At 39.6% G+C, this 22,010-nt stretch overlaps 1 protein-coding gene across 3 annotated transcripts in view; it reads left to right on the top strand.

Moving 5' to 3' along the window:
- Positions 1-22,010, top strand: part of CPED1 (cadherin like and PC-esterase domain containing 1) — a 261,484-nt gene that overhangs the window by 213,283 nt on the left and 26,191 nt on the right. For all 3 annotated transcript variants that reach the window (XR_006778640.2, XM_087860862.1, XM_045792760.2), the window contains 2 exons: positions 8,462-8,579; positions 15,106-15,242. Coding sequence is in view for 2 of the 3 variants with exons in the window: in XM_087860862.1 (XP_087716988.1) it covers positions 8,462-8,579; positions 15,106-15,242 (255 nt within the window). In the remaining variant the exon portion in view is untranslated. The remainder of the gene's footprint in view (positions 1-8,461; positions 8,580-15,105; positions 15,243-22,010) is intronic.

The following is a 22,010-nucleotide window of genomic DNA, read 5'->3' as shown; positions in this document are numbered from 1 at the left end:
ACCAAATGTGCCAACCTCTTGATTTTAGACTTCTGGCCTCCAGAACGTGAGACAATACATGTCTGTCATTCCGAGCCATGCAGTTGGTGGTAATATATTATGGCAGTCACAGAAAACGAATATACCTTTAAAGGAGGTATCAGTGCTTTTCTGACTTTCTCTTCCTTTGCTTTTCCAATTTAAATATTATTTTTTACTTAAATATGTATTCTTAAAAATATAATAATGATCCATACTAATGGCAAGACCTTTAAAAACACAAGTTAAAAGTTCGTTTTTGCTTCCTCATCTCTGGCCTGCCGTTCTTACTCTTCTACTAGGGCCACTGTGCAGAGTTTCTTGGGTATCGTTCCAACAACTATGTAGGCACAGTCAGGCAGATGTAATAGCTGGCATTTTATTTTACTTGAATAAGGTCCTGCAGCATGCTTTATTGCTCTTAATAATATATCTTATATGTCTCTCCATATTTTTACTCTGTATCCTTCTGTTCTAAGAATTACAAAACATTCCATTAAATGGGTGTTATTTAACCAGTTCCTACTGGTGGACACTTGGATTGTGTCAAGTTTTCTGTTATTATACAAAGCACTCCAGTAAATTTCCTTGCAGACTTTATGAAGTATATCTGTAGGCTAAAGTCTTTGGAGTATAATTATATTCGCAAGATATTTCCAGAATGTCTTCCATAAAGGATATAAATCTCCTTTCATACGAATTTATATGCATTTCACTCTTTTCCTAATGAAAAAGTTCAGCCCTAGGATCAATGTGGTATGTAAAGGATGATTTCAGATGGATTATGCTGTAATTATTTGCTGCTAATGTATACATCAGCTAATTTCCTACAAATGTTCATTGGGTGTCTAATAATGTGAATCACATAATAGCTACTCAGTATTTTATGGCTTGCTGACTAAATACAAGGAAAGCAGTTGTTAAATTTAGAGACAATGTGAAGACAAAAGATAATTCCTTCCTTTTGGAACAAGATAGTGAAATTAGCTCCTCTGAAGCATCATTTCTTTCTTTTTTTAGATGGAACTATAATTGATGTACAGTATCTTATTAGTTTCAGGGGTACATCATAGTGACCCAGTATTTTTAGACATTACAAATGATCCCCATGGTAAGTCAGGTTACTGTCTGCCATCTTACCAAGTTATTGCAATATCATTTACTATATTCCCTAAGCATGCATGACGTCTTCATGACATTTATTTTATAACTGAAAACTCGTCCCTCTGAATCCCCTTTACCTATTTTGCCTGCCTCCCAGTAATTTGGTTCCTGTTACTATCCGTCTGTTTCTGCTCTGTTTCATTTGTTCATTTGTTTTGGCTTTTAGATTCCTTGTGTAAATGAAATCATATGGTATTTGTCTTTCTCTGATGACTTATTTCACTTAGCATAATACCCTCTAGATACATTCATGTAGTTGCAAATGGCAAGAGCTCATTCTTTTTTATGGCCGAGTAACATTCCATTACACACACACACACACACACACACACACCACTTGTTCTTTATCCATTCTTCTATCACTGTGCACTTAGGTTTCTTTCATATCTTGGCTCTTGTAAATAATACCTCCATGAGCATAGCGGTAAATATATCTTTTTGGATTGGTGTTTTCATTTTCTTTGGGCAAATACCCAGAAGTGCAATTGCTGGATTGTATGGTAGTTCTATTTCTAATTTTTTGAGGAATCTCCATACTGTTTTCCATAGTGGCTGCACCAATTTACATTCCCACCAACAGTGCACAAGGGTTCCCTTTTCTCCACATTCTCACCAACACTTGTTATTTTTTGTCTTTTTGATAATAGCCGATCTGAGAGGTGTGAGGTGATATTTCTCGTGGTTTTCGTTTGCATTTCACTGATGGTTAGTGATGCTGAGCATCTTTTTCTGTGCCCTTAGCCATCTCTATGTCTTCTTTGGAAAAATGTCCACTCAAGTCCTCTGCCCATTTGTTTAATTGAATTATTTAGGGGTTTTTGACATAAAGTTTGTGAGTTCTTCATATATTTTGGATATTAGCCCCTTATTGGTTATATGATTTGCAGATATCTTCTCCCATTCAGTAGGTTGCCTTTTTGTTTTGTTGATGGTTTTCTTCACTGTTCAAAAGCTTCTTAGTTTGATGTAATCCCTTTGTTTAGTTTGGCTTTTGTTGCCTTGCCTGAGGAGATGACCCCCAAAAATATTGCTAAGATCAGTGTCATGAGGTTTTTTTACCTATGTTTTCTACTAAGAGTTTCATGATTTAACATCTTATATTCAAGTCTTTAATTCACTTTGAATTTATTTTCATATATGGGAATTATCCAGTTTTATTCTTTTGCGTGTAGCTGTCCAGTTTTCCCCAGCACTATTTGTTGAAGAGACTGTCTTTTCCCCATTGTATATTTTTGCTTCCTGTGTCATCGATTGATTGACCATATATGCATGGAGCTTGGAAAGGCTTTCTCTTCTTTTCTGTTGATCTATGTATTTGACTTGTGCCAGTACCATACTGTTTTTATTACGATAGCTTTTCAGTATAGTTTGAAATCAGGAAGCTCCAGCTTTGCTCTCCTTTCTCAAAATTGCTTTGGCTACTTGGGGCCTTTCGTGGTTCCATACAAATTTTAGGATCCTTTCAGAACCTCATTTCTTATAGGAAAGAACTGTCTTGATATGGAAGGGGACTCTGCCTCCCTGGGGACAGTGCCAGGATTGTCAAGTTTGAGAGTCACAACAGAGTTCCTGGAAATAGCAGCAGGCCAGGGAAAGAGGAAGAAATGTGTGCCTCAGAAAGAGTTGGGTGCCATAGGGAGTGAATGTATATTTTTAAATTTAGAGGGGCATTTTTCATTATTTAGTAGGAGAGGAAGACAGTTATTTCATCTTGAAGGAATGATTCCATGGGTCTAGAAAAGCAAGTAAGATTTAAAGACACCTACCAGATCAAATAGTCCATGGCTCCAAAAATATGGCAATAATACATTAAAAATGAGAAATACTACTAATTCGTTTATGGCAAAACACCTTTTTGTAAGAACTAAATAGGCTTCCAGAAAAATTGGTAACAAGAAATAGTGATCATGAATTCATGGGTAGGGCAGCAGGCAAAACCAAGGACAGCTTCATATTCTTCTGTTAGTCACTGCAGCAAAGTGAGTCAGCGTTTAAAATTATATAATAAATATATATACTCTACACATGTCTGAACAAGGAAATCCCTGCTACTTATCTTACTGCATTCTAGTGAGAGCTATTCCAGTCAGGAATTTGTGAAGTCTCCAGCAAAATAATATACTCTAAATGTGGAGATTTCTGGGGTTAATGCCATTTTAAGCAACTCTGCTAAATACTACCTTTTTTTGTGTATCTAGACTCTGAGGTTCCAAGAGATGACACTTCAGAACAAAAGAGCTGTCATTCATTTTCTTGAATATGCCTAAACCTGAACAAATTACTAATCATCCCAGTGTCGAAAGAAATGAGAGATGCTAATGAGCTTTTTTTCTTTCAAGATAGTTTAAAATTTCTTATTAGTAGATTAATCACTTTTAATATCTAAGGCAGTACTCAAAAAGATACATATGGCCTGAGAAGAATAGGTTTCACAACTCTTAGAGGAAAAGAGAGTTTGGCTGCGTATTCTTATCTCCGGAGTGGTTTGACCAAGTACGAGTTTGTTTCACCTGCATAGCAGGAAGTGCAGAGTAGACAACCCAAAGCTGGCACTGCATTGCTGCAGCGTCATCTATGCCCCGTGCTCTCAGATTTCTGCTCACAGTTGCCTCATGGTCACAACATGGCTGCTCCTTGTTCAAGCTCACATCTGTATTCCAACAGGAAACAAGAAACAGAGTGACCAAAAAAATGCACATCAAGGAGAAAAAGCTTACATCAAGGAAGCAACACTTTTCTACAAATCCGTAGCCAACTTTTACTTGCACTTAATAATTTTTCTTTTCTTTTTTTTTTTCTTTTCTTTTCTTTTTTGTAGTGTAACATGGCTATTTCTAGCCACGAGGAAGACTGGGAAATAGAATCTCTTCTTTTTTAATGTTAGATATAGTGCTGCCTACCAAACAAAGGTCTTGCTGTTAGAAAGGAAGGAAGACAAATGGATATTGTGTAGGTATCTAACATGGTCTGCTGCTGTACTGAAGAGACCACGTAATGCATTCTCTCCCTCTTTTCTCTCCACCCTTCATCATTTTATGTTGAGAAAACAAGATCAGTGACTCGCTCAACATCATACAGCCAGTTCATGGCAAAGCTGGAACTAAAATTCACAAATACAATTCTTAACCCAGTGGGGCTCTTTCCGGTGTATGCCGCTATTCTCTTATTTCATAAACTGTGCACAGAGCCCACCCAGCTATACTGATGCCACTGTTCTTCTCCTTATTCCCCCAGCTCTGTCGGCCCGTCTCCAGACTCGGGTCTGTATTTAGCCAGATGCTGTGTTTCATTCAACCTTAAGAGTAACATTGTTTGGCTGCAGCTGGAAAATGAATAATGTCCACTTCAGCGGGCTCCTTTGGCTTTCCAAAACAGCCAAGAGTTTAACTTAAAGGGGTAAGATTTATGAACTGCAAACGAAGATTAACTGCTAAGGAGAATTTTTTTTTTAAAGATTTTATTTATTTATTTGACAGAGATAGAGACAGCCAGCGAGAGAGGGAACACAAACAGGGGGAGTGGGAGAGGAAGAAGCAGGCTCATAGCGGAGGAGCCTGATGTGGGGCTCGATCCCATAACGCCAGGATCACGCCCTGAGCTGAAGGCAGACGCTTAACCGCTGTGCCACCCAGGCGCCCCGCTAAGGAGAATTTCAAAAGGAAACACAGAATACAATAGAATATTCTTTGACCTAAACTACAGAAAGGAGGATAGGACTAAATTTCATTTACGTTGAAATCTGCTCTCCCTCTCCTACCCTATGCTGTGTCTATCCTTCGCAATACCACTTGTATTACTGTCCTATCTTAGAATGTACTAGAGTCATGGCTGTTTAGTTAGAACCAACAGGTCTGACCTACCAACAGCCACAGAACAGTAGCCCATGGGCACGTCCACCACGCCAGGTAACAATTCAAACACAAAGACAGGCCAAAGTTCCAAGGAGCAGGCGTGGTCGCCCAGTCTGACTCCCAGTCTGCTTTCCTGTGCTCTGCCTCATGTGTACTCTATTATCATAGGCTCATATGTGGGATCCCCAGTATTCAGAAAGTGCAAACACTGAACATTTTAGAAGATTATCATGCTCTATTTCCAGCCATTTGTTTCAGAAGCTTTGAAGTCGGATCAGAACACGCTTCTATATTATTACAGTAAATTTTTTCTAAGCTGCAGCTAAGAAGATAATTAGAACAAATGAGATGTAGATTTCAGTGCAAGATTAAGAAGGCAGTTCTGACGATGAGCCACTTGAGGTCGGGGACTTAGGTTTTCAGCAAGAACTTTGCACATGCTAGGTATTAATACTTGTCCATTTGAAAGGTTCCATGATTTGATCATCATTATAATGTAGATTGTCAGCATATGAGTTCTTAAAAAAATGACTTTTTTTTTACTCAAGATGTCAGATAAATCCTTTTCCTGCCTTATCTTATGGCCTTTGACATGCAATTTCTTCTTCTCAGAACTCTCATTCCCTGATTTTTCTCATTATTCCATTCAGATGTTACCTCAAAGAGCAGTTGTGGCTAATCTACCCAAAACAGCCTACACCCACTCCTCGGTGATGGAGTTGGGGCCCCCATAGGACAAGCCAGCAGCTCATGTAAGAGCACATTTTTCTCATTGACTGACATATGTGGGGCTTCAACAGAGAATAGCTAGAACTCTCTCTGGACCCTCTGATGCCCTCCAGGTGAATATTAGGATATGCCCTTCACGCACACACACACATACACACACACACACACACACACACCAGAGAAGCCCCAAACAATAATTTACAGGAAAATGTGTCTCTAAATATAGAGTTTTAGAAATGTTTCAACATTATTTGCATGCGTGATGAATCTCTCATCATCATCTGTCTGTATCTATATATGTCCATTTATATACACTAAAAGGTACCTTTTTAATACATTGAGCAAACACCTCAGTCTGAAGTACCTGACTTTAGGTGACTTGGTGGCACGTTCATGGTGTGTTCCATATGACATAGTTGTTCTGTCACAAAGCATTTCTTTAGGTTTTTTTTTTTCTTTATCATGTGTCTTGGAAATCTCTCCATGTTCGTTAGTCCATTTAAATCTATCCTTATACATTACATGAGGGTTTCTCTAGAGTAGACTCTGAGAAGTCTGACTTCAGGGCTATGGAGGCTGTGAGTTTTTTATTTTAGTATAAACTTCCTTCCAAAAGTAGCTGAACTCGTTTGCAATCCACTCACTAGTGTATAATGTTATTTCTCATTGCCCTTCCTCGTGTTTGATATAAACATTTTTTGCAGTCTTGTAGATGCTTAATGTCATTTTTTCTAGCCTTAAAAAAAGGTCCAGCCTGCACCAAAAATAAAGACATAGTGATCACACACACACACCGTTCATAGGTGTTTATTCAGACTAACACCCCTCAGAACATTATTAACTTTATGTTATTTTAATTGCTTTTTTATAATGAACACTTTAACACAAACCATATTCTTTTTTTTTTTTTTTAAAGATTTTATTTATTTATTCGACAGAGATAGAGACAGCCAGCGAGAGAGGGAGCACAAGCAAGGGGAGTGAGAGAGGAAGAAGCAGGCTCATAGCGGAGGAGCCTGATGTGGGGCTCGATCCCAGAACGCTGGGATCACGCCCCGAGCCGAAGGCAGACGCTTAACCGCTGTGCCACCCAGGCGCCCCTACAAACCATATTCTTAATCTTTAATCAGTATTTTAAGTTCCAGCTTCAGTTATGAAATTAAAAATGGAAATATGTGTACGGAGTCACGATTTTCTGAAGTCTGTACGTCACCCTCATTCCTTTTGTTCCTTAATATCCTGGTCCTTCTCTTATGAGATGTGGAAATCTGAGTTGGGTGTGAGGATATGTGAGAGGGTGAGGGAAGGTGACCAGAAATTGCTCATTAGAGACAGGGTTACAGAGCGAAGAAGAGGTCAAACCAATTATTTCTCTCCATTACTGAGAATTTATGATATGAAGTGGGAAACAATTACATCCAAACTTTTATTCATTCAATAAATATTTGCCTACTTTATGGTAGGGACTAGGTATATGTGTGAGTGAAATAATAATTTGCTCTCATAGAATGTTCAGTCTAGTGGAAAAGACACAAATAACAAATTATCACCATATGGTGAAGGGTATGAAGGAAACAAGTGGGGGCGACGTGGACAAGAGTGAGGATACATGGTCGTACCAGAGTTTCAAGAAGGCCTTGCTGAGACCTAGAACACAAAAAGATGCTCTCCAGGAAAAATTAGAGGGAAAGCATTCTCAGCGGAGGTAATAGCATTTTTACTCGCCCTACAGTGTGATTCTTTCCGATAAGAAGGGAGGCGGTGGAATCAGGTGAGGTAGGATGGAGGGACACAGGCCGGGTACAGGAGCCAATGCCTTGTAAGGAGATTGCTCTGTAGTCTGTACACACGTTGAGTTGTAATGTTCTACAGTTGAAACTTACATAATGTCATATATCAGTTTCACCTTGATAAAAAGAGAGCACATGTGAGCATGAGAAAGAGAGGGAGGGAGGGGAAGGAGCGGAGGGGGGAGGGAGAAAAGGAAAGGAAGAAGGGAGGGAGGGAGGGAAAGCTAAGTGAAAACGAGAGTGCTCTGACCTGTGGGAGCAGAGGAGAGATGAAGAGAGATGAAGAGAGCCAAACTGCTGTACTCTGCTGCACGGGTCGGACTAGAGAAAGCATTGCTTAGTACAGAACATGATTCTGTAGTGATATTCACTGCAGTGAGATGTTACCTACTTTTATAAATATATGAACATGTTTTGAATAAAATATATGTATTTGATTCCATGTCTGGCATATCATGGGTCCTTAATAAATGTGCATTGAAGTGAAATTCATCTGTTAACATTCTCCTCAAATATTTCCCATTTTTTCACATTAATGGTTTTTTTCACTTGACATACTGTCTTACAGTCCATTTTTAATGAGTCAACAACACACAGGTGTATTTTTTAAGGTAGAACTTGCATCCATTTCTTTAAAAAATGGCAGAGCAATAATACCAATGGCAGTATTAATGCAGTAATGAATATCCATGCCAAAATAAAGATTAAATTCTCATTAGAATTTATATCCTCTTTCAATGCAAGTAGTTACCCCTCGCACAAACAACTATTGATAAGTCAATACCACAAGAAGAGTAAACAATTGCTCCCTTTTATCTGCAAAGGTTATTTGGCACAAAAAATAATCTTATTTTTTTAGATGTTATTACTATAGGTCAGGTTAATTACATTTCTATCCTTTTAATGCAGGACTGTGGTTTGCTGATTCAGCCAGAGGAAACCTGTGGGTTACAGCCTATTTCCTCTGACTACATGGAAGCCATTTCACAGCCCAATCTAAAGATCTGTCCGTCTGGGGACATAACAGGTGACTATTTGGATATCACTTCTCTCAAAAAAATCCTCTAATATAGATGAATGTATACTTATTTAAATTATCTTTATACAAAAAAAATCAAGGTATTATGTGACTTTTTCATTAGCATGAATGGTAACACATATAATTAATCTGAATGCATTGTTTTAATATGTGAAATATTTTGATTCACCGAATTCTTTTTTTCTTCACCCTCTGCTCTTTGCCTGGTTAATCCATATTCATCTACAGATATCAGCCAAAAAGTCGCCTGTATCAGAAAGCCTTTCTTGAGCCCCTGATTTGTTTCCTCATTGTATATTTTCATAGCACCCTGTGCTTTTCTTCCATGACCGTTTCCACAATCATTTAAATGTTAAGTATGTAATTAATTCTTTGAGGTCAGTCTTCCCAGATTGTCAGCTGCATGAGGACAGGAGCCTGACTTGTTCATACTCTATCAATTCACTTTGCTCTATAATTTCTACAGAGCAGGTACAAAATAATTATCTGTTGACGATGTGAACCAAAGAACTGCTTAAGGGAATAAGTCTAGTTTTAAATCATTTCTTCAATTAAAAAAAAATCTTTGAGAATGATCACTGTCTCCCATATACTGAGCATTAATAGAGGTGGGAAAATCGTAATGTCAAATTGCAATTAGTGTTGAATCCTGCCTAATTCTAGAACAGACGTGGAATGAGACACTTTTGTGCCACTGTCCACATTCCCTGTTTCTCTCCTTCCCCGGTGTTCTGTCAGCGGAGACTAGTGGGGTCAGGCTAAAGCTGAGACTAAAAATACCTCCAAAGAGATAAGAGGAGCAGGAAGCGTCTTCTCTGAGATTGCCGGTTGTCCCTCTGGCCTCATGACCCCAACTCTCCCTTCATCTAAAGAGTCTAAGAAAACACTCAGGAGCTTTTCTACCCTTGCCATGAACTTCACACCACAACTTGAATGGGAAATGAGTTTCACAAATGGGCAGTACAAATTGCAATTTGGCATGCACACTTAACAGACGTGGGCATATCCCCGTTCTTGACCATGTGTTCTAAATAATAAATGACAGTGGGTGCATAGGGAGGGATTTACCCATCATGGCGTGTCAGGTGGTATGGTTTACGATTCTCAGCTAAATGAGATATATACTCTCACATACAAAGGAAACACCGACGTGTCTAGTTAAGGATTTTTTTTTATCAGAAGACATTTTATGAGAATCATAAAACAACTTAATTCCATTCCTCCTACTGAACCAAGTCAAAAGTTCTTCAACAAAAAGTCGAAGATACAGTACTGAGATTCCTCAGGAAGTGGCATCTTTTTCTGTTCATTAAATTTGCTGTAACTTATGCAGGGCCCTGTCATGAAGCTATCTCCGTGCCTGGTCCTTAACAGGAGAGGCTGCCCTCGAGCAGGGAACTTCTGGTAACTTGAGTATCTAGGCTTCTTGAGAAAAGATCCCCAAATTGACTTCCCAGTCAAGCCCATGTCCCTTAGCCTGACAGCACTGGGCCTCAAAATCGGGCCCTCCCCGCCCCCCCCTCTCTCTCAGCTCCTCCTCGCCTCTTGGTTTCACTTCAGGCCCACAGTGCAGGTGCAGGATTCCACACTCCTGTCCATGCTATCCCCTGCTCCTGAAAGTCTTCTTCCCATCTTGGCCCAACTCTCCGATGCTGTATTTTCCTCTCTAGGAAGCCTCTCCTTACCAACCCACCCCAGATTGGCTTCTCTGCTGTGCTCCCAAAATACTTTGGGCACATGTCAACCATAGCACTTACCTCATTATGTTTCAAGTGTTTACATGTTTCTCTCTCTCACTAATCAGTAGTCTTCAGAGTGGAATGATGCATTGGAGCAAAGGGAGGGAGTGGCATGGGACGGTCCACAGGATGAAGCCAGTGAAGATGAAAATATTTGTACCTTTATTTTTATCTGATCATTCTTATTTTTGTCTTATAATGAACATAATACATAGATACAGGAGTATAGGTACATACACTACAGTGTGTGTGTACTAATAGATCAAAGGTGCATTGCTGATGACTGCCCTAGAGTGTATGTTTCTCCAGAGCAGAGAATGTCCCTTTTTCATCTTTCAAGTCTAAGATATGATTTTAGAATGGTTGCTAAACTAAAACCAAGATCCAAGTCCTCCTCCTTTCCATGGAAGACTGTGAGCAGTCAGGGCGCATTCAACCAGGGCTCACTGCTCCACCCGTTCAGTCCTAAAGACCTAAAGATCCAAAACGAATGAGTGAGACCTGGAACAGTAGTTCTCAAGAATGGATTTTTTTGCTACCAGAGATTTCCTTCCTTGATGGTAGGACTCCCTCCTGCTGAAAGAAGTTGTCATGGTGGACAACATTGGAAGGAAGTTGATTCAGGTGCTCCGGCTTTAGCTTGTATGGTCATGGATTAGTTCCAAAATCTTATTTTCACAGCACATTACAGTTATTTAGCAAACCAGATCCATTTTTTCACCTTGCCAATGAAATGATGGTCTACATGTCTTCTCAATAACGCTAGCTAATATAATTTTGAGTGCCTGGGTTTTTTTTTTAATTTTTAAGTTGATTTTTTAGCATTTAGAAAATAATTTAACTATGAGACACAGCCAAAGAATAAAATCTCTTGCTTAAGAAAGAAAAAATAATTCTTCTAATCTGACGAAGAAATTTATACAATGATTTTTTAATGAGAATTACCATAAAGGAAAATAGCTCCAAATGTATTTTATGATATGTAAATAGAAGATATTATCATCTTTTCTTTGTAACAAGGAAATATGACAACTTATACTTTAATACGTCTAATGTTAAAAATATGATGTATTTTTTTTCTTAAGTGAAAACTGCCTTATTTTATAACATAGAGTCAGGAATTAGTGCTATCTATATGATTTTACATCTCACCATGGCCCTAAGTCACAAAGGTGAATTTATTCTCTCCATTATGTCAGCCAATCTGATTCACTTAAATGGCTGAATTCTAACTTGCATTAAATATAAAGCTATAATTATAAACCAAATAACTTCTCCCAAAAGCCATTTTTATTCCTCAGAATGTCATTCCCTAAAACACATGTCATACTCTATTTCAGAAATCACAGCTTTGATTCATTCAATGTTTAAATATATAACATAGAATTTATGTCCCTCTTCTTGACAATTTTAGTTAAGAGCTGGTATCATTTAAAATGTCAAGAAACTCCAGTCCTGCAGATGTTATACAGATGTCTTTTTCAAGCAGTATTACTAAATCACAATAAAAAAGGGGGGCATTTTTAACCAATACAAAAATGCAAAGAGTTATGACTGTATAAATATATAGTAGTATGAACCATTGGGGCCAAGTTTTCAGAGACCCAATCAGGAGTCCTTTTGATGTGCTTGAGATTTTATGCCCACAAACTAATTGTACCCATATTTGGATTTTTATGCATGCAGTTGGCCACTTGCTTCTTAAGCTTTAGAAGCAAATGGCCAAAGAAGGCCCCAGTTTGTGCAAAATTAGCTGTCAGCAACGTTAGAGGGGGAGAGTGTTTGGAGGAGAGGATGCACGTGCTCTGAAATACTCAAGGATCTGATGAAAACTGAGCCTTTCAAGATAGTACTAAATACAATCTCATTAACAGAAACACAGTTATGTCCCCAACATACCACCATCTTATTAGAAAGAAAATTAACAATCTTTTTTAAAAAAAAAAACATAGTATCTGTCGACACATGAACCCACTAAGTAAATTCAGCATTTCAAAATAAAGATAAATTTGTTAAAATAACTTATTTGTTGTTTTCCTGTAAGTGCCACCAAAGAGACCATTGGGCCGTATTTCATTTTCAGCTGGTGATTTTGTGCTCACCTGACCTGACATGACAAAAGGATCAGCAAATTGGTGACTCCAAGACCTCAGTTCTGGTCCAGCATGTCATTAACAGCATGATCCCATTTCTGTCCTTTAATTCTTGGGTCTTCAGTTCACCTCCTCTGTTAAAGAGAAGGACGGACAGGAGATCCAAAGCACCATTCCAACTCCATTTGAAAGGATGCCCACGGACCACAAATCTTTATGAAGATGTGAAGATATCAGGAGGTGGTTATTGATCACAAACCCTATATTCCAGGGCAACGTTAGACTTAGAAGCAAGATATATTCTGAATGAAAACCACAGAAAAATTACAAAAGAGAATTGGATGGAGAAACAAGCAGTTTTGAGGACAGTCTTCATTTTACCATTCAACAGCCAGCACCTCTCCTAAATTTTCTGTCATGTCTTACAGTAACCCCGCTCTTCTCTACATCTGGAAACTTCGGAAATGCTTTTTACCTAGCAGACTTCTTTTCCTCTCCTATATGTAATCTTTCGTGGAGGCTGCTTACTTCTTCAGTCCCACTGCTGTTAGGGCTGCCTCGTCACGGTCCCCAAAGTACACCCCATTCCATCTCTCCAAATCTGATCTATCCAGAAGACCCGATCACATTTCATGCACTCCATGGGAACTTCCAGATGACTCTGACCCTCACGGTGCTTTCTTTATTCTGAACTGCCACAGCTTATTTAAGATGGGGTGGGGGAGAAAAATACGTTCCCCAGTTGCTGGTTATCAGGCACTATGGCAGGTGCTATATATATTTTTCTCCTAGAGAGAATATTAAGTAATTTTTCCAAGTTAAACAGTGCTTCTCAACCGTGGCTGCATATTGGAATCACCTGACAAGCACTTAAAAAATCCCGGTGCCTGAGTTCCATACCCAGTGGTTCTGACGTAATCAGTCCAGGATACAGTTTGAGCACGGGGATTTTAAAAAGCGCTGTGGGTGACTCTAACGCACAGTGTTGAGGTCCACAGAGCCAGCTGGAGGCAGAGCTCAGCTGTGTTTGTCTCTAGAGCCCAGAAGTTTTTGGCACCGCACAGATGTTTTTACTCAATTATGCCTTACCTTTATTATGCGGTAACTCTTTTACATGTATAAATTGTAACCTGATGATAAATTTTTTGAGGTTTAGCATTGTAAGTTAACAGGCTTACATACATTAATATATTAAAGTGCTCAGAATACCACCCGCATCTGACACGTGCTACGATATATTATTCATTTATTTTTTTAGTTATTGTATTTTAGCACCAATAGCACCTAACATCTAGTAGGGTAGATATTTCAATAACATATTAAGTTAAAATCCTCCCAGAGAGTACTATTTTATTTCCCCCAGTTCTCTCTTAATATACCCACAATTTTTTTTCCTTTTCTGTGATCAACTAGTAAGCTATAAACTAGATCTTCTTTTGTATTTTATTATTTCTAACTGTTCCACAAACACTCAATTCTGACATCCCTGAGGTCACGAAATGTTAACACACCATATTCATCACCTGAAAGTAGGAATTCTTCCCACTAAAATTAATGTCACACCAGATACTTTTGTTAGCAGAACCACAAAGCAAAGCCAGAATGAATAAAGTTGTTAATTTTTTTTTCTTTCTAACTCAAAAAGCAGCTAGGAATATTTAGCTCCTCAGTATTTTGAAGAGAAACATCTAGTGGGAACATAAGCAAGACCTTTAGGGTAGAGCATGTGATTGTTGGAGACATCAGGGTAGTCTCCACAAAGGGGCTAAGGAACCATGCTCTATTCAAATGGGCTGGTTCAAACTCCATTTCTGAAAAGATGAACAAGGAAAAGGCAAAAAGCAAAAAAATCATTTCTTGATTTTTTTCTAATAAATTATTAATATGTCTACTTACACTAAAAGCGGAAGTGTTTTGAATACATATCACTTTATCAATAAAATAGAAGAGATCTTAAATGCATTGAGAATATTCGTTTATCTCATAAACATTTACTAAATCTTGTGACCTACTTTGTGCCTGAAGTCTGCTGGTAACAAGGGTAAATATGATATCGTAATTGTGCTAGATACATTACATGCATTAGCCCATGAAATCCTCCCACCAACCGTGTGAGAACAGTACATGCCTCATCTCACAGCTGAAGAAATGAAGACAACAGAGCTAGAACGAGCTGAAGAGATTCACACCAAAAAGCTCACTGATCAAGTTAAGGAACAATACCTAGTCTTCAAAATAACAAGTTATCGGAATATTAAAGTAATTCTCTTATACCTTGACTCTCTTGAAAGCAGGGAATATATCTATTAGTGGATTGCTAACCTAAGCATGTGTTAGCTTAATGAACATTTGTGGTCAACCACCCCAATATTAGTGGCTTCCCATCTACTTTGGTCCTATTAAGTGCCAGTGTATTATTTAAAAATAAGTAATAATTAAGTAGCACCCAATCACTTGGTTTTTTGTTAAGAATGTAGTTTCACAGAGCAGGACTCATACTTGATTTCGGCATGGACTGTGTTATTTCAGAACATTTCTACGTGTTGCAAGTCTATCTGGTTGGCAGGGGGCCACGCCTCGCTCCATGGACTCATACGGTAAGAGTGGTCTTCTCACTGTAGTGACTCACGAACTGCAATTTCACTAGTAGAATCTGAACAAAGATTTCGCTGTCTATTCCAGGCCAATGGATCGTGCCTTGCCTTAGCTGTTCAGACAACAGGACCTGTGACTGGAGAGAAATAACTTGGCAGCCCCACGACTGCCAATATGGTGTTCTAACTAAGCCCCAACTCCAGCAGTGCCTGGGAGGAAGGAAGGTAGGTTCTGGATCCAGTGGAGGGAAGCCTTTCATTTATGCCACCTGCAGCACCAAGAGCCATGCAGTTGTATTTACTAGACTGATTCCTGCTCTCTTATCCAGCAGAGGATAACTAACTGCATGCAATTTGGCTTTTATAATCATGGGTAAATGTTATCCTAGAAGAGCCTTAACAGTTCTTGCTCAGAATGCTCCATTATTTCCAAATAAGTCTACTGGACAGATGGAGGATATTAAAGCCCTGTCCTGTGCTGACCCAATTCCATGCTGGAGTTTTCTCAGCACAAACCGGTAAGAGCTGGCCACATCAGCGGACAGATGGCAGTTCAGAGCAGCTGGCCTGGTCAACTGCAGCTCTAGCAAGGCCCTGTGGTTACAGCAGACATCTGTAGCTCGCTTGCACAAGCAATGAAATGTCCCTGCATGTAAGGCTCACCTCTGCTAGAGCTTCCCGAGTGCATGACATGCTAACCTTCCTCATCTTCTTTCACGTTCCTGGGCAGGTCTCACGTGGACCTCACTAGGCTGCTTTTCCTTTAGTGAGGCCTCTAAGCTGGTTTGTTGGACATGCAGCGTCTTCTTGCTAGGAGCGCTCTGAGTAGGTAGATCCCGGCCGAGCTCTTGGACGTGTGAACTGGCCACATAGACTGAGATGCTTGGTTAACATGAAGTAAGTAATTCTTACCCAGATTTTCTAAGTACTTTTTATCAAATGGACATTTCCTTACAAACCATCTGTAAGCGTTCACATAGGGGCGAGACTGAGTTCAAAACCTGATTTTATTTTTTTTAAGTCCTGTTAACGCATAAGGGAAACAGCACTGGGATGCATGTAAGCCAGTTTTTCAGATCAGCCTGTGTTCAGAGTCTCTACTAGCAAATAATTTAAAAATAATGACAGGGGGTGAAGGGCAGGGCAGGAGGATGGACATTCTTCTTCATGGTGATTCCAATATAAATGCCCCAATTTTCATGACCGGGAGTAGCCCTGAAGATAAAGCAGCCGTATTACTTTTAAAAAGGACAGAGAAGAAAGCAAACATTTAGGAATGTATGAACCGTCAGCATTATTAACTGAGAATTGATTCTGTGCAAGGAAGTACGTGTGCGCCTAACGTCCTCATACCTTAAGTCTGACCAGACTGTAAGCTTCCTGAGGACAAGGGACGTGTTTGAATCACTGACATAATCTCACTGCTTAGCACAACTTTTTGATTCCTAATAGTCGCTCAACAACTATTTGTTGAGTAAGCAGTAAGGTTAAAGTCTTTATTTCTAATCACGAATCTGTGAGGTAGCTTTTGTATCTGATTTCTACTTAAGAAAATCAAAGTTCAGGGAGATGGAATAATTCTCCCATGATCACACATGCATGTGTGGCTACTCCTGTGGCATTTTTAACCACCAGTGTGGGCAATCCAACATCCACATCTGAGAAATGCAGGACTGGAAGCAATGAACATAGTTGTTGCTATAATAGTTAGACATCTCTAAACTCTTCCAGAATACTGTTCTGACCTCAGAATTTAGAGCATTCAGGAAAATTCCAAGATGTCACAGTCTATGAACCTGAAAGGCAGTAGATGTTAATTTAAGTTCATAACTAAGTTCTGTGGCTTTTGACATGACACATATTGTTCCCTCAGCTCACTTTCTTCATCTATAAAATAAAAGAAGCCTATATGATCTAATCCTATACTGTAGATTAATCAGTTTATAAAAAGTTAAAAGCCTTCTTCCTCATCTGTCTTAAAATATCATAGACTGGGTGGCTTACACAACAGATGTTCTTTTCTCATAGTTCTGCAGGCTGAGAAATCTGAGATCTGGAGGCCAGCAGGGTTGGGTTCTGGTGAGAGGTCCTTCCCAGCTTCCACTGGCTGCCTTTCTGCCGTCCTCACAGGTCCTCACGGGACAGAGGGTAGAAGTTTAGTCTCCAAGTTTAGTCTCCTTTTCCTCTAAGGACACTAATCCTATCATGAAGGCCCCACCCTCAATACCTCATTTAAACCTAATTACCTTCCAGATGTTCCACTTCCTAATACCACCATTCAAGGGTTTCAACATATAAATGGGGGGGGGGCACAAATAATACAGTCTTCAGTAATTTCCAGGCTGATTATTATCAACTCTACAAAGTCGTGGTAAGAAAAAGGAAGATCCCTTTTTTTCTACTGTCAGAGAGGATGTTGCAAAGTCTGAAAACACACCGTATGTTCGGATTCCGTGATCCTGGTGGAGAGCAGCTGGCTGGCTGCTTAGCGCTGAGGGCTTATCTTAGTGAGTCTCTTGGTCCGGAGGCACCATTCAGACTCTGATGCTCAGAACTCCAGTTCGCTAGCACACTGGCAATGGTTCCACAGAGTGATTTGTTTACCAGACTGGGAATGTATTCTATACACAACAGGGAAGCACTGTACATTTTTAGCAGAGGACCGACACGGCCAGAATTAGAAAAATCATCCACAGCAGTGTGGAGACTGCCTACTGGGAGGAGGATATGGATGCTGGGGAGGCAGAGACTCTAACGGAAAAATGCAAACACACATGCAAACATGCCGACATACACAGAAAATTCTGGAAGTAACACAGTCAAGAATGATTACATAAGTGAAGGGGAGCGGGAGAGGGGTGGTGTGGTGACAGGACCAGCTACATATTTTGCAAGGTCCTGGGCAAAATGAAAATGCAGGACCCTGTATTCAAAATGATTAAGAATTCCAAGAAGGCGACAGCAGAGCGGGAAAGCAAGCGCAGGGCCCTCCCACTGCACGGACTCTGGGCAGCTCCCTGGGTCACGTGCCCACGAAGCCAGCTCAGGGGGCAAAGCATGGTTGGCGAGGGGTGAAAAGAGCTTTTAAAATATCTGTATAATTTTCATCTGCATGGGTGAGCATTTCTTAATCTAAAACTCTGTATTTTAGAAGGTTGTATAAATCAGACCTAGGGCAGAGGCAGTGGAAATGCAAAGGAGAGAGAGTCTGAGAAAGAAATCTTATATTTACGATCATGGGACCTGATAATATACAGACAGGTGCGCGCGCGCACACACACACACACACACACACACACATGCCACACAGCACAGACATAATTGAGTAAACGTTCACAATTACGACTATCAGATAGCACTTATCTTAAGAAAATGCCATTTATGAATAGAAGTAGGTTAGCAAAAAGTTTTCCCAGTAGATTTATTTCTCACTGTCCATGAGAAAAACATAAATATGAGAAGTATTTTGAAACTTTATAATTACTAAAGGAAGACAACTCTCATCCTACCTAGAATTTTTCATAATCAAAAACAAATAACATAAATATTTGGGGTTTTTTTGTTTTTTAATAATAATTTTTATTATGTTACGTTAGTCACCATACAGTACATCCTTAGGTTTTGATGTAGTGTTCCATGATTCATTATTTGCATTTAACACCCACTGCTCCATGCAATATGTAAACACCATATATACTGACATTTCGGGAGAGGACTCACTTTCTACTATGTCAGACGTTCAAGAGAAACATATTATTTGAGCAACTTTATACGGAAATTTACTTCCCATAAGGATGGCAGGGTCATGGAGCGGTGGGAGCTTCGGCCGGGCAGTCAGCAAGCCCGCGCTGCAGTTCTGATCCCATCAGACAAAGTGATTGTTTATTCACTGGCTCCATCAGCTTAACTCTGCGGCCCCACATCAGAAACCGTGGAATATCTGTTATCCCTAACATGTTCTCTAGCTAGCTGATCACTTCAAGGGAAGCTCACAAGACTTTTTATAACTTCCGTGATATTCCACGGCTCATTCACTCATCTAGCTTTTGTTGAGCTAAGAATCTGTCCTGGGGCCATACAAACACGATCCTCCAAAAAGCCAAAAGTCTAGTAGAAGGAGACACATGAGAAAAGCAATTGTTACAATATAGTGTGTTGCAAACGTAGAGACCAGCTAGAGGCTGACATCCTGGACTTAGGTTCTGGAAAGTTGCTGAAAGTGCCTACGCAGGCCAGTGCTGGTAGTTACAGGCGAGCTACCAAACACGTTACTTTGAAATGGTTCCATTGCACTGGGGAAAAAAGAGGGATCTTCATTTTCCCCCCAAGAGAATCTGCGGGGAGAGTCCTATTTCTCAAGCCTGGTGCCTTCTTGGGTTTCCCTCGTAGTGGAGGGCACACATGATGGGCAGGAACTAATCAGGAGTGCAAGAGCAGAGTCCAACTTTCTCATTTTTCGGTGTTGCAATTTATGCTTTTTGGATTATGTAAAAGTGGGATTAAACCCAAACAGGCAAATTCTAACGGTATAGTAGCCTTACTAACCTGAAGACTGTTGAATAATATGTAAAACTCAGATTTTTTACGGTGAGAAGCCAAGCTTCACTGCTGCCACAAATAGGCGGTGCAAATGCTGTGTCACAAAAAGCAGAACTTGATTTTAAATCCTAATCAAGGCAAGCTTCAGCTTTGGGGGATGCATTAAATGGAATTATCTTTCTCCAAAGAATCAGATTTAAATGCAATAGAATTTGACTGGGCTGGTGAGAATGATTGGAAAGTGTGGTCTTCTAGCATTGTGCCTCTTTTAGAATCTCCAAGTGGTCATTTCCCTCAACGGACTTTCCTTATGTTGTTGTTATGACCTTTTACATCTTTTTACTACTGTTTTACACTGATGAATACAAGGCTCTACTTGGAAATACATGCCCACTTGCGGGGAACGAACAAGGCACCAATCAGTTGAGACTTAAAATGGGGTTCAAGTTTCCAGTAGCTTTGACCAGGAACCCCACTGTGCTTAGTGGCATGTGAACAATGCTGTTACTTTCTAGACTCAGTCATTTGCCTTTGCTACAGTGATACAAACAGGAGGCTGGTCACTGGAGGAAACATGCAACAAGATTTCCCCTCAAAGCATTTGTATCCCACTGCCATGTCACACTTGTTTGTGTACGAGGGCAAGTAAATGCGGGGCTCCTTTTAAACTCTGAACTTATCCAAGTATGAGTTATTTCAACTTATCCAAGTATGAGTTGTATAGGTTTTGTATTGTGTAACTGGTGAGTCAAAGCAAAATCAGTTGAAAAATACAAGCTATGTTTTCAATTATACTCTCACACATTTCTCTAAATAGATACCCATCTCTTAATAAGCTCCGAATGGAACATCCACAAAAATTTATCAGAGCATTACTTTGTAATCACAGTGCAAAATCTATAGGATATAGTTTAGAAATATGATAATCAAATTTACAATGGAAAAAATTTAGGAGCCTGGCCAAACTGAATTTAGCAAACGCTTATTTTGTTTGTCAGTTGAACACATAGCACAGAATTTAAAACAGTATGGGAGAGAAAAGTGCAATTAAGAAAGGAAAATATAGGGGCGCCTGGGTGGCGCAGTCGTTAAGCGTCTGCCTTGGGCTCAGGGCGTGATCCCAGCATTCTGGGATCGAGCCCCACATCAGGCTTCTCCGCTGGGAGCCTGCTTCTTCCTCTCCCACTCCCCCTGCTTGTGTTCCCTCTCTCTCTCTGTCAAATAAATGAATAAAATCTTTAAAAAGAAAAAAGGAAAATATAATAAGGCAGTATTTCCTGGAAGTACTTAAACTCAGCTGTTAAAACAGGAAATGTAACTTACATCTTTAAGTAATGTTTACAAGTTAAGTAGTGTCTTGGTCAGTTTCAATATAAAGGGAAGAATAAACAGGAGGGAAATCACCTCACTTCTCACCAGGAAAGGATGGCTTATCCATAACGCCCACAGTCCAGAGGGAATGGCAATATGGTTAAATAATTTTGTTCCACACAGCTAGAAGATCTATGTCTAGGTGATAGAGTTTAGTTGTTTGTTTCCCCTTTTTGCCAAATTTCATGTATTTGAAGGTGATTTGCCTAAATGGCAATTCACATTTGTTCTTGACCCCAAAGAGCAATTTGGTTGGTTATCTATAGCCAATTTAATCAAAATACATCATTGGAAAACATCCAATGTAACCATATTATATTTCACAGAGATGCTTTGCTGAGCTAGATTTTCATCATGCCCTAAATATCATTAGCCATCTGATCAGTCTTAGCTTCCTATTAGGACTGAATGACCCCTTGCTTCATTTAGAAATGAACATTTATCTTATTAAGGCAGTGGTGCTCAATCACAAGGCTCATCAGAATCACTGTGGAGCTTTCTAAATAGATGGGCTATGGTTGGCCCTGGACTAGAGGTAATGAGTAAAAGCCCCTTCACTTCACTGTCATTTCCTTATTTACCTATGAGAGAGCCCTCCGGTAAGCAGGGGTTGCCTGAATTAATGGACAAGTAGCTTCTACGGCATGCCTATATAACTTCCCTTCCTGGAAGGTTTCAGTGGGTTCCTGTTAGCTGGGCTGAGTCCTGTCTTGCATCTACATGCATTTTGTTGGTTCTGAAGAAATTTCCCTATTTCTGTGAATACTGCAGATAGATCCTATGCAAAAGGAAATAGAGGAAGGAAGGAAGGAAGGAAGGAAGGAAGGAAGGAAGGAAGGAAGGAAGGAAGGAAAGAAGGAAGGGAGGAACTTACTTAAAATCAAGGGTTTTTTTCCTGGCCTATTGACTCTACATATACCCAATTCTTTTTCAGCCTCAACAGATCAGGAGAATCTGAGGGACTAACGAGCTCCAGACATTTTACTGTCTTTATATTGACTCAACCCAGATAGCCACCAATACTTCTCTTTTCATTTCTTTACAACTTGCTTTGCTAGTTGTGTCATTGTTGCTTTTGACGAC

Source organism: Ursus americanus, chromosome 3 (genome assembly GCF_024610735.1).
Source record: "Ursus americanus isolate L20-20 chromosome 3, mUrsAme1.1.p, whole genome shotgun sequence".
NCBI lineage: Eukaryota > Metazoa > Chordata > Mammalia > Carnivora > Ursidae > Ursus > Ursus americanus.
This window is presented reverse-complemented; position numbering and strand designations above follow the sequence as displayed.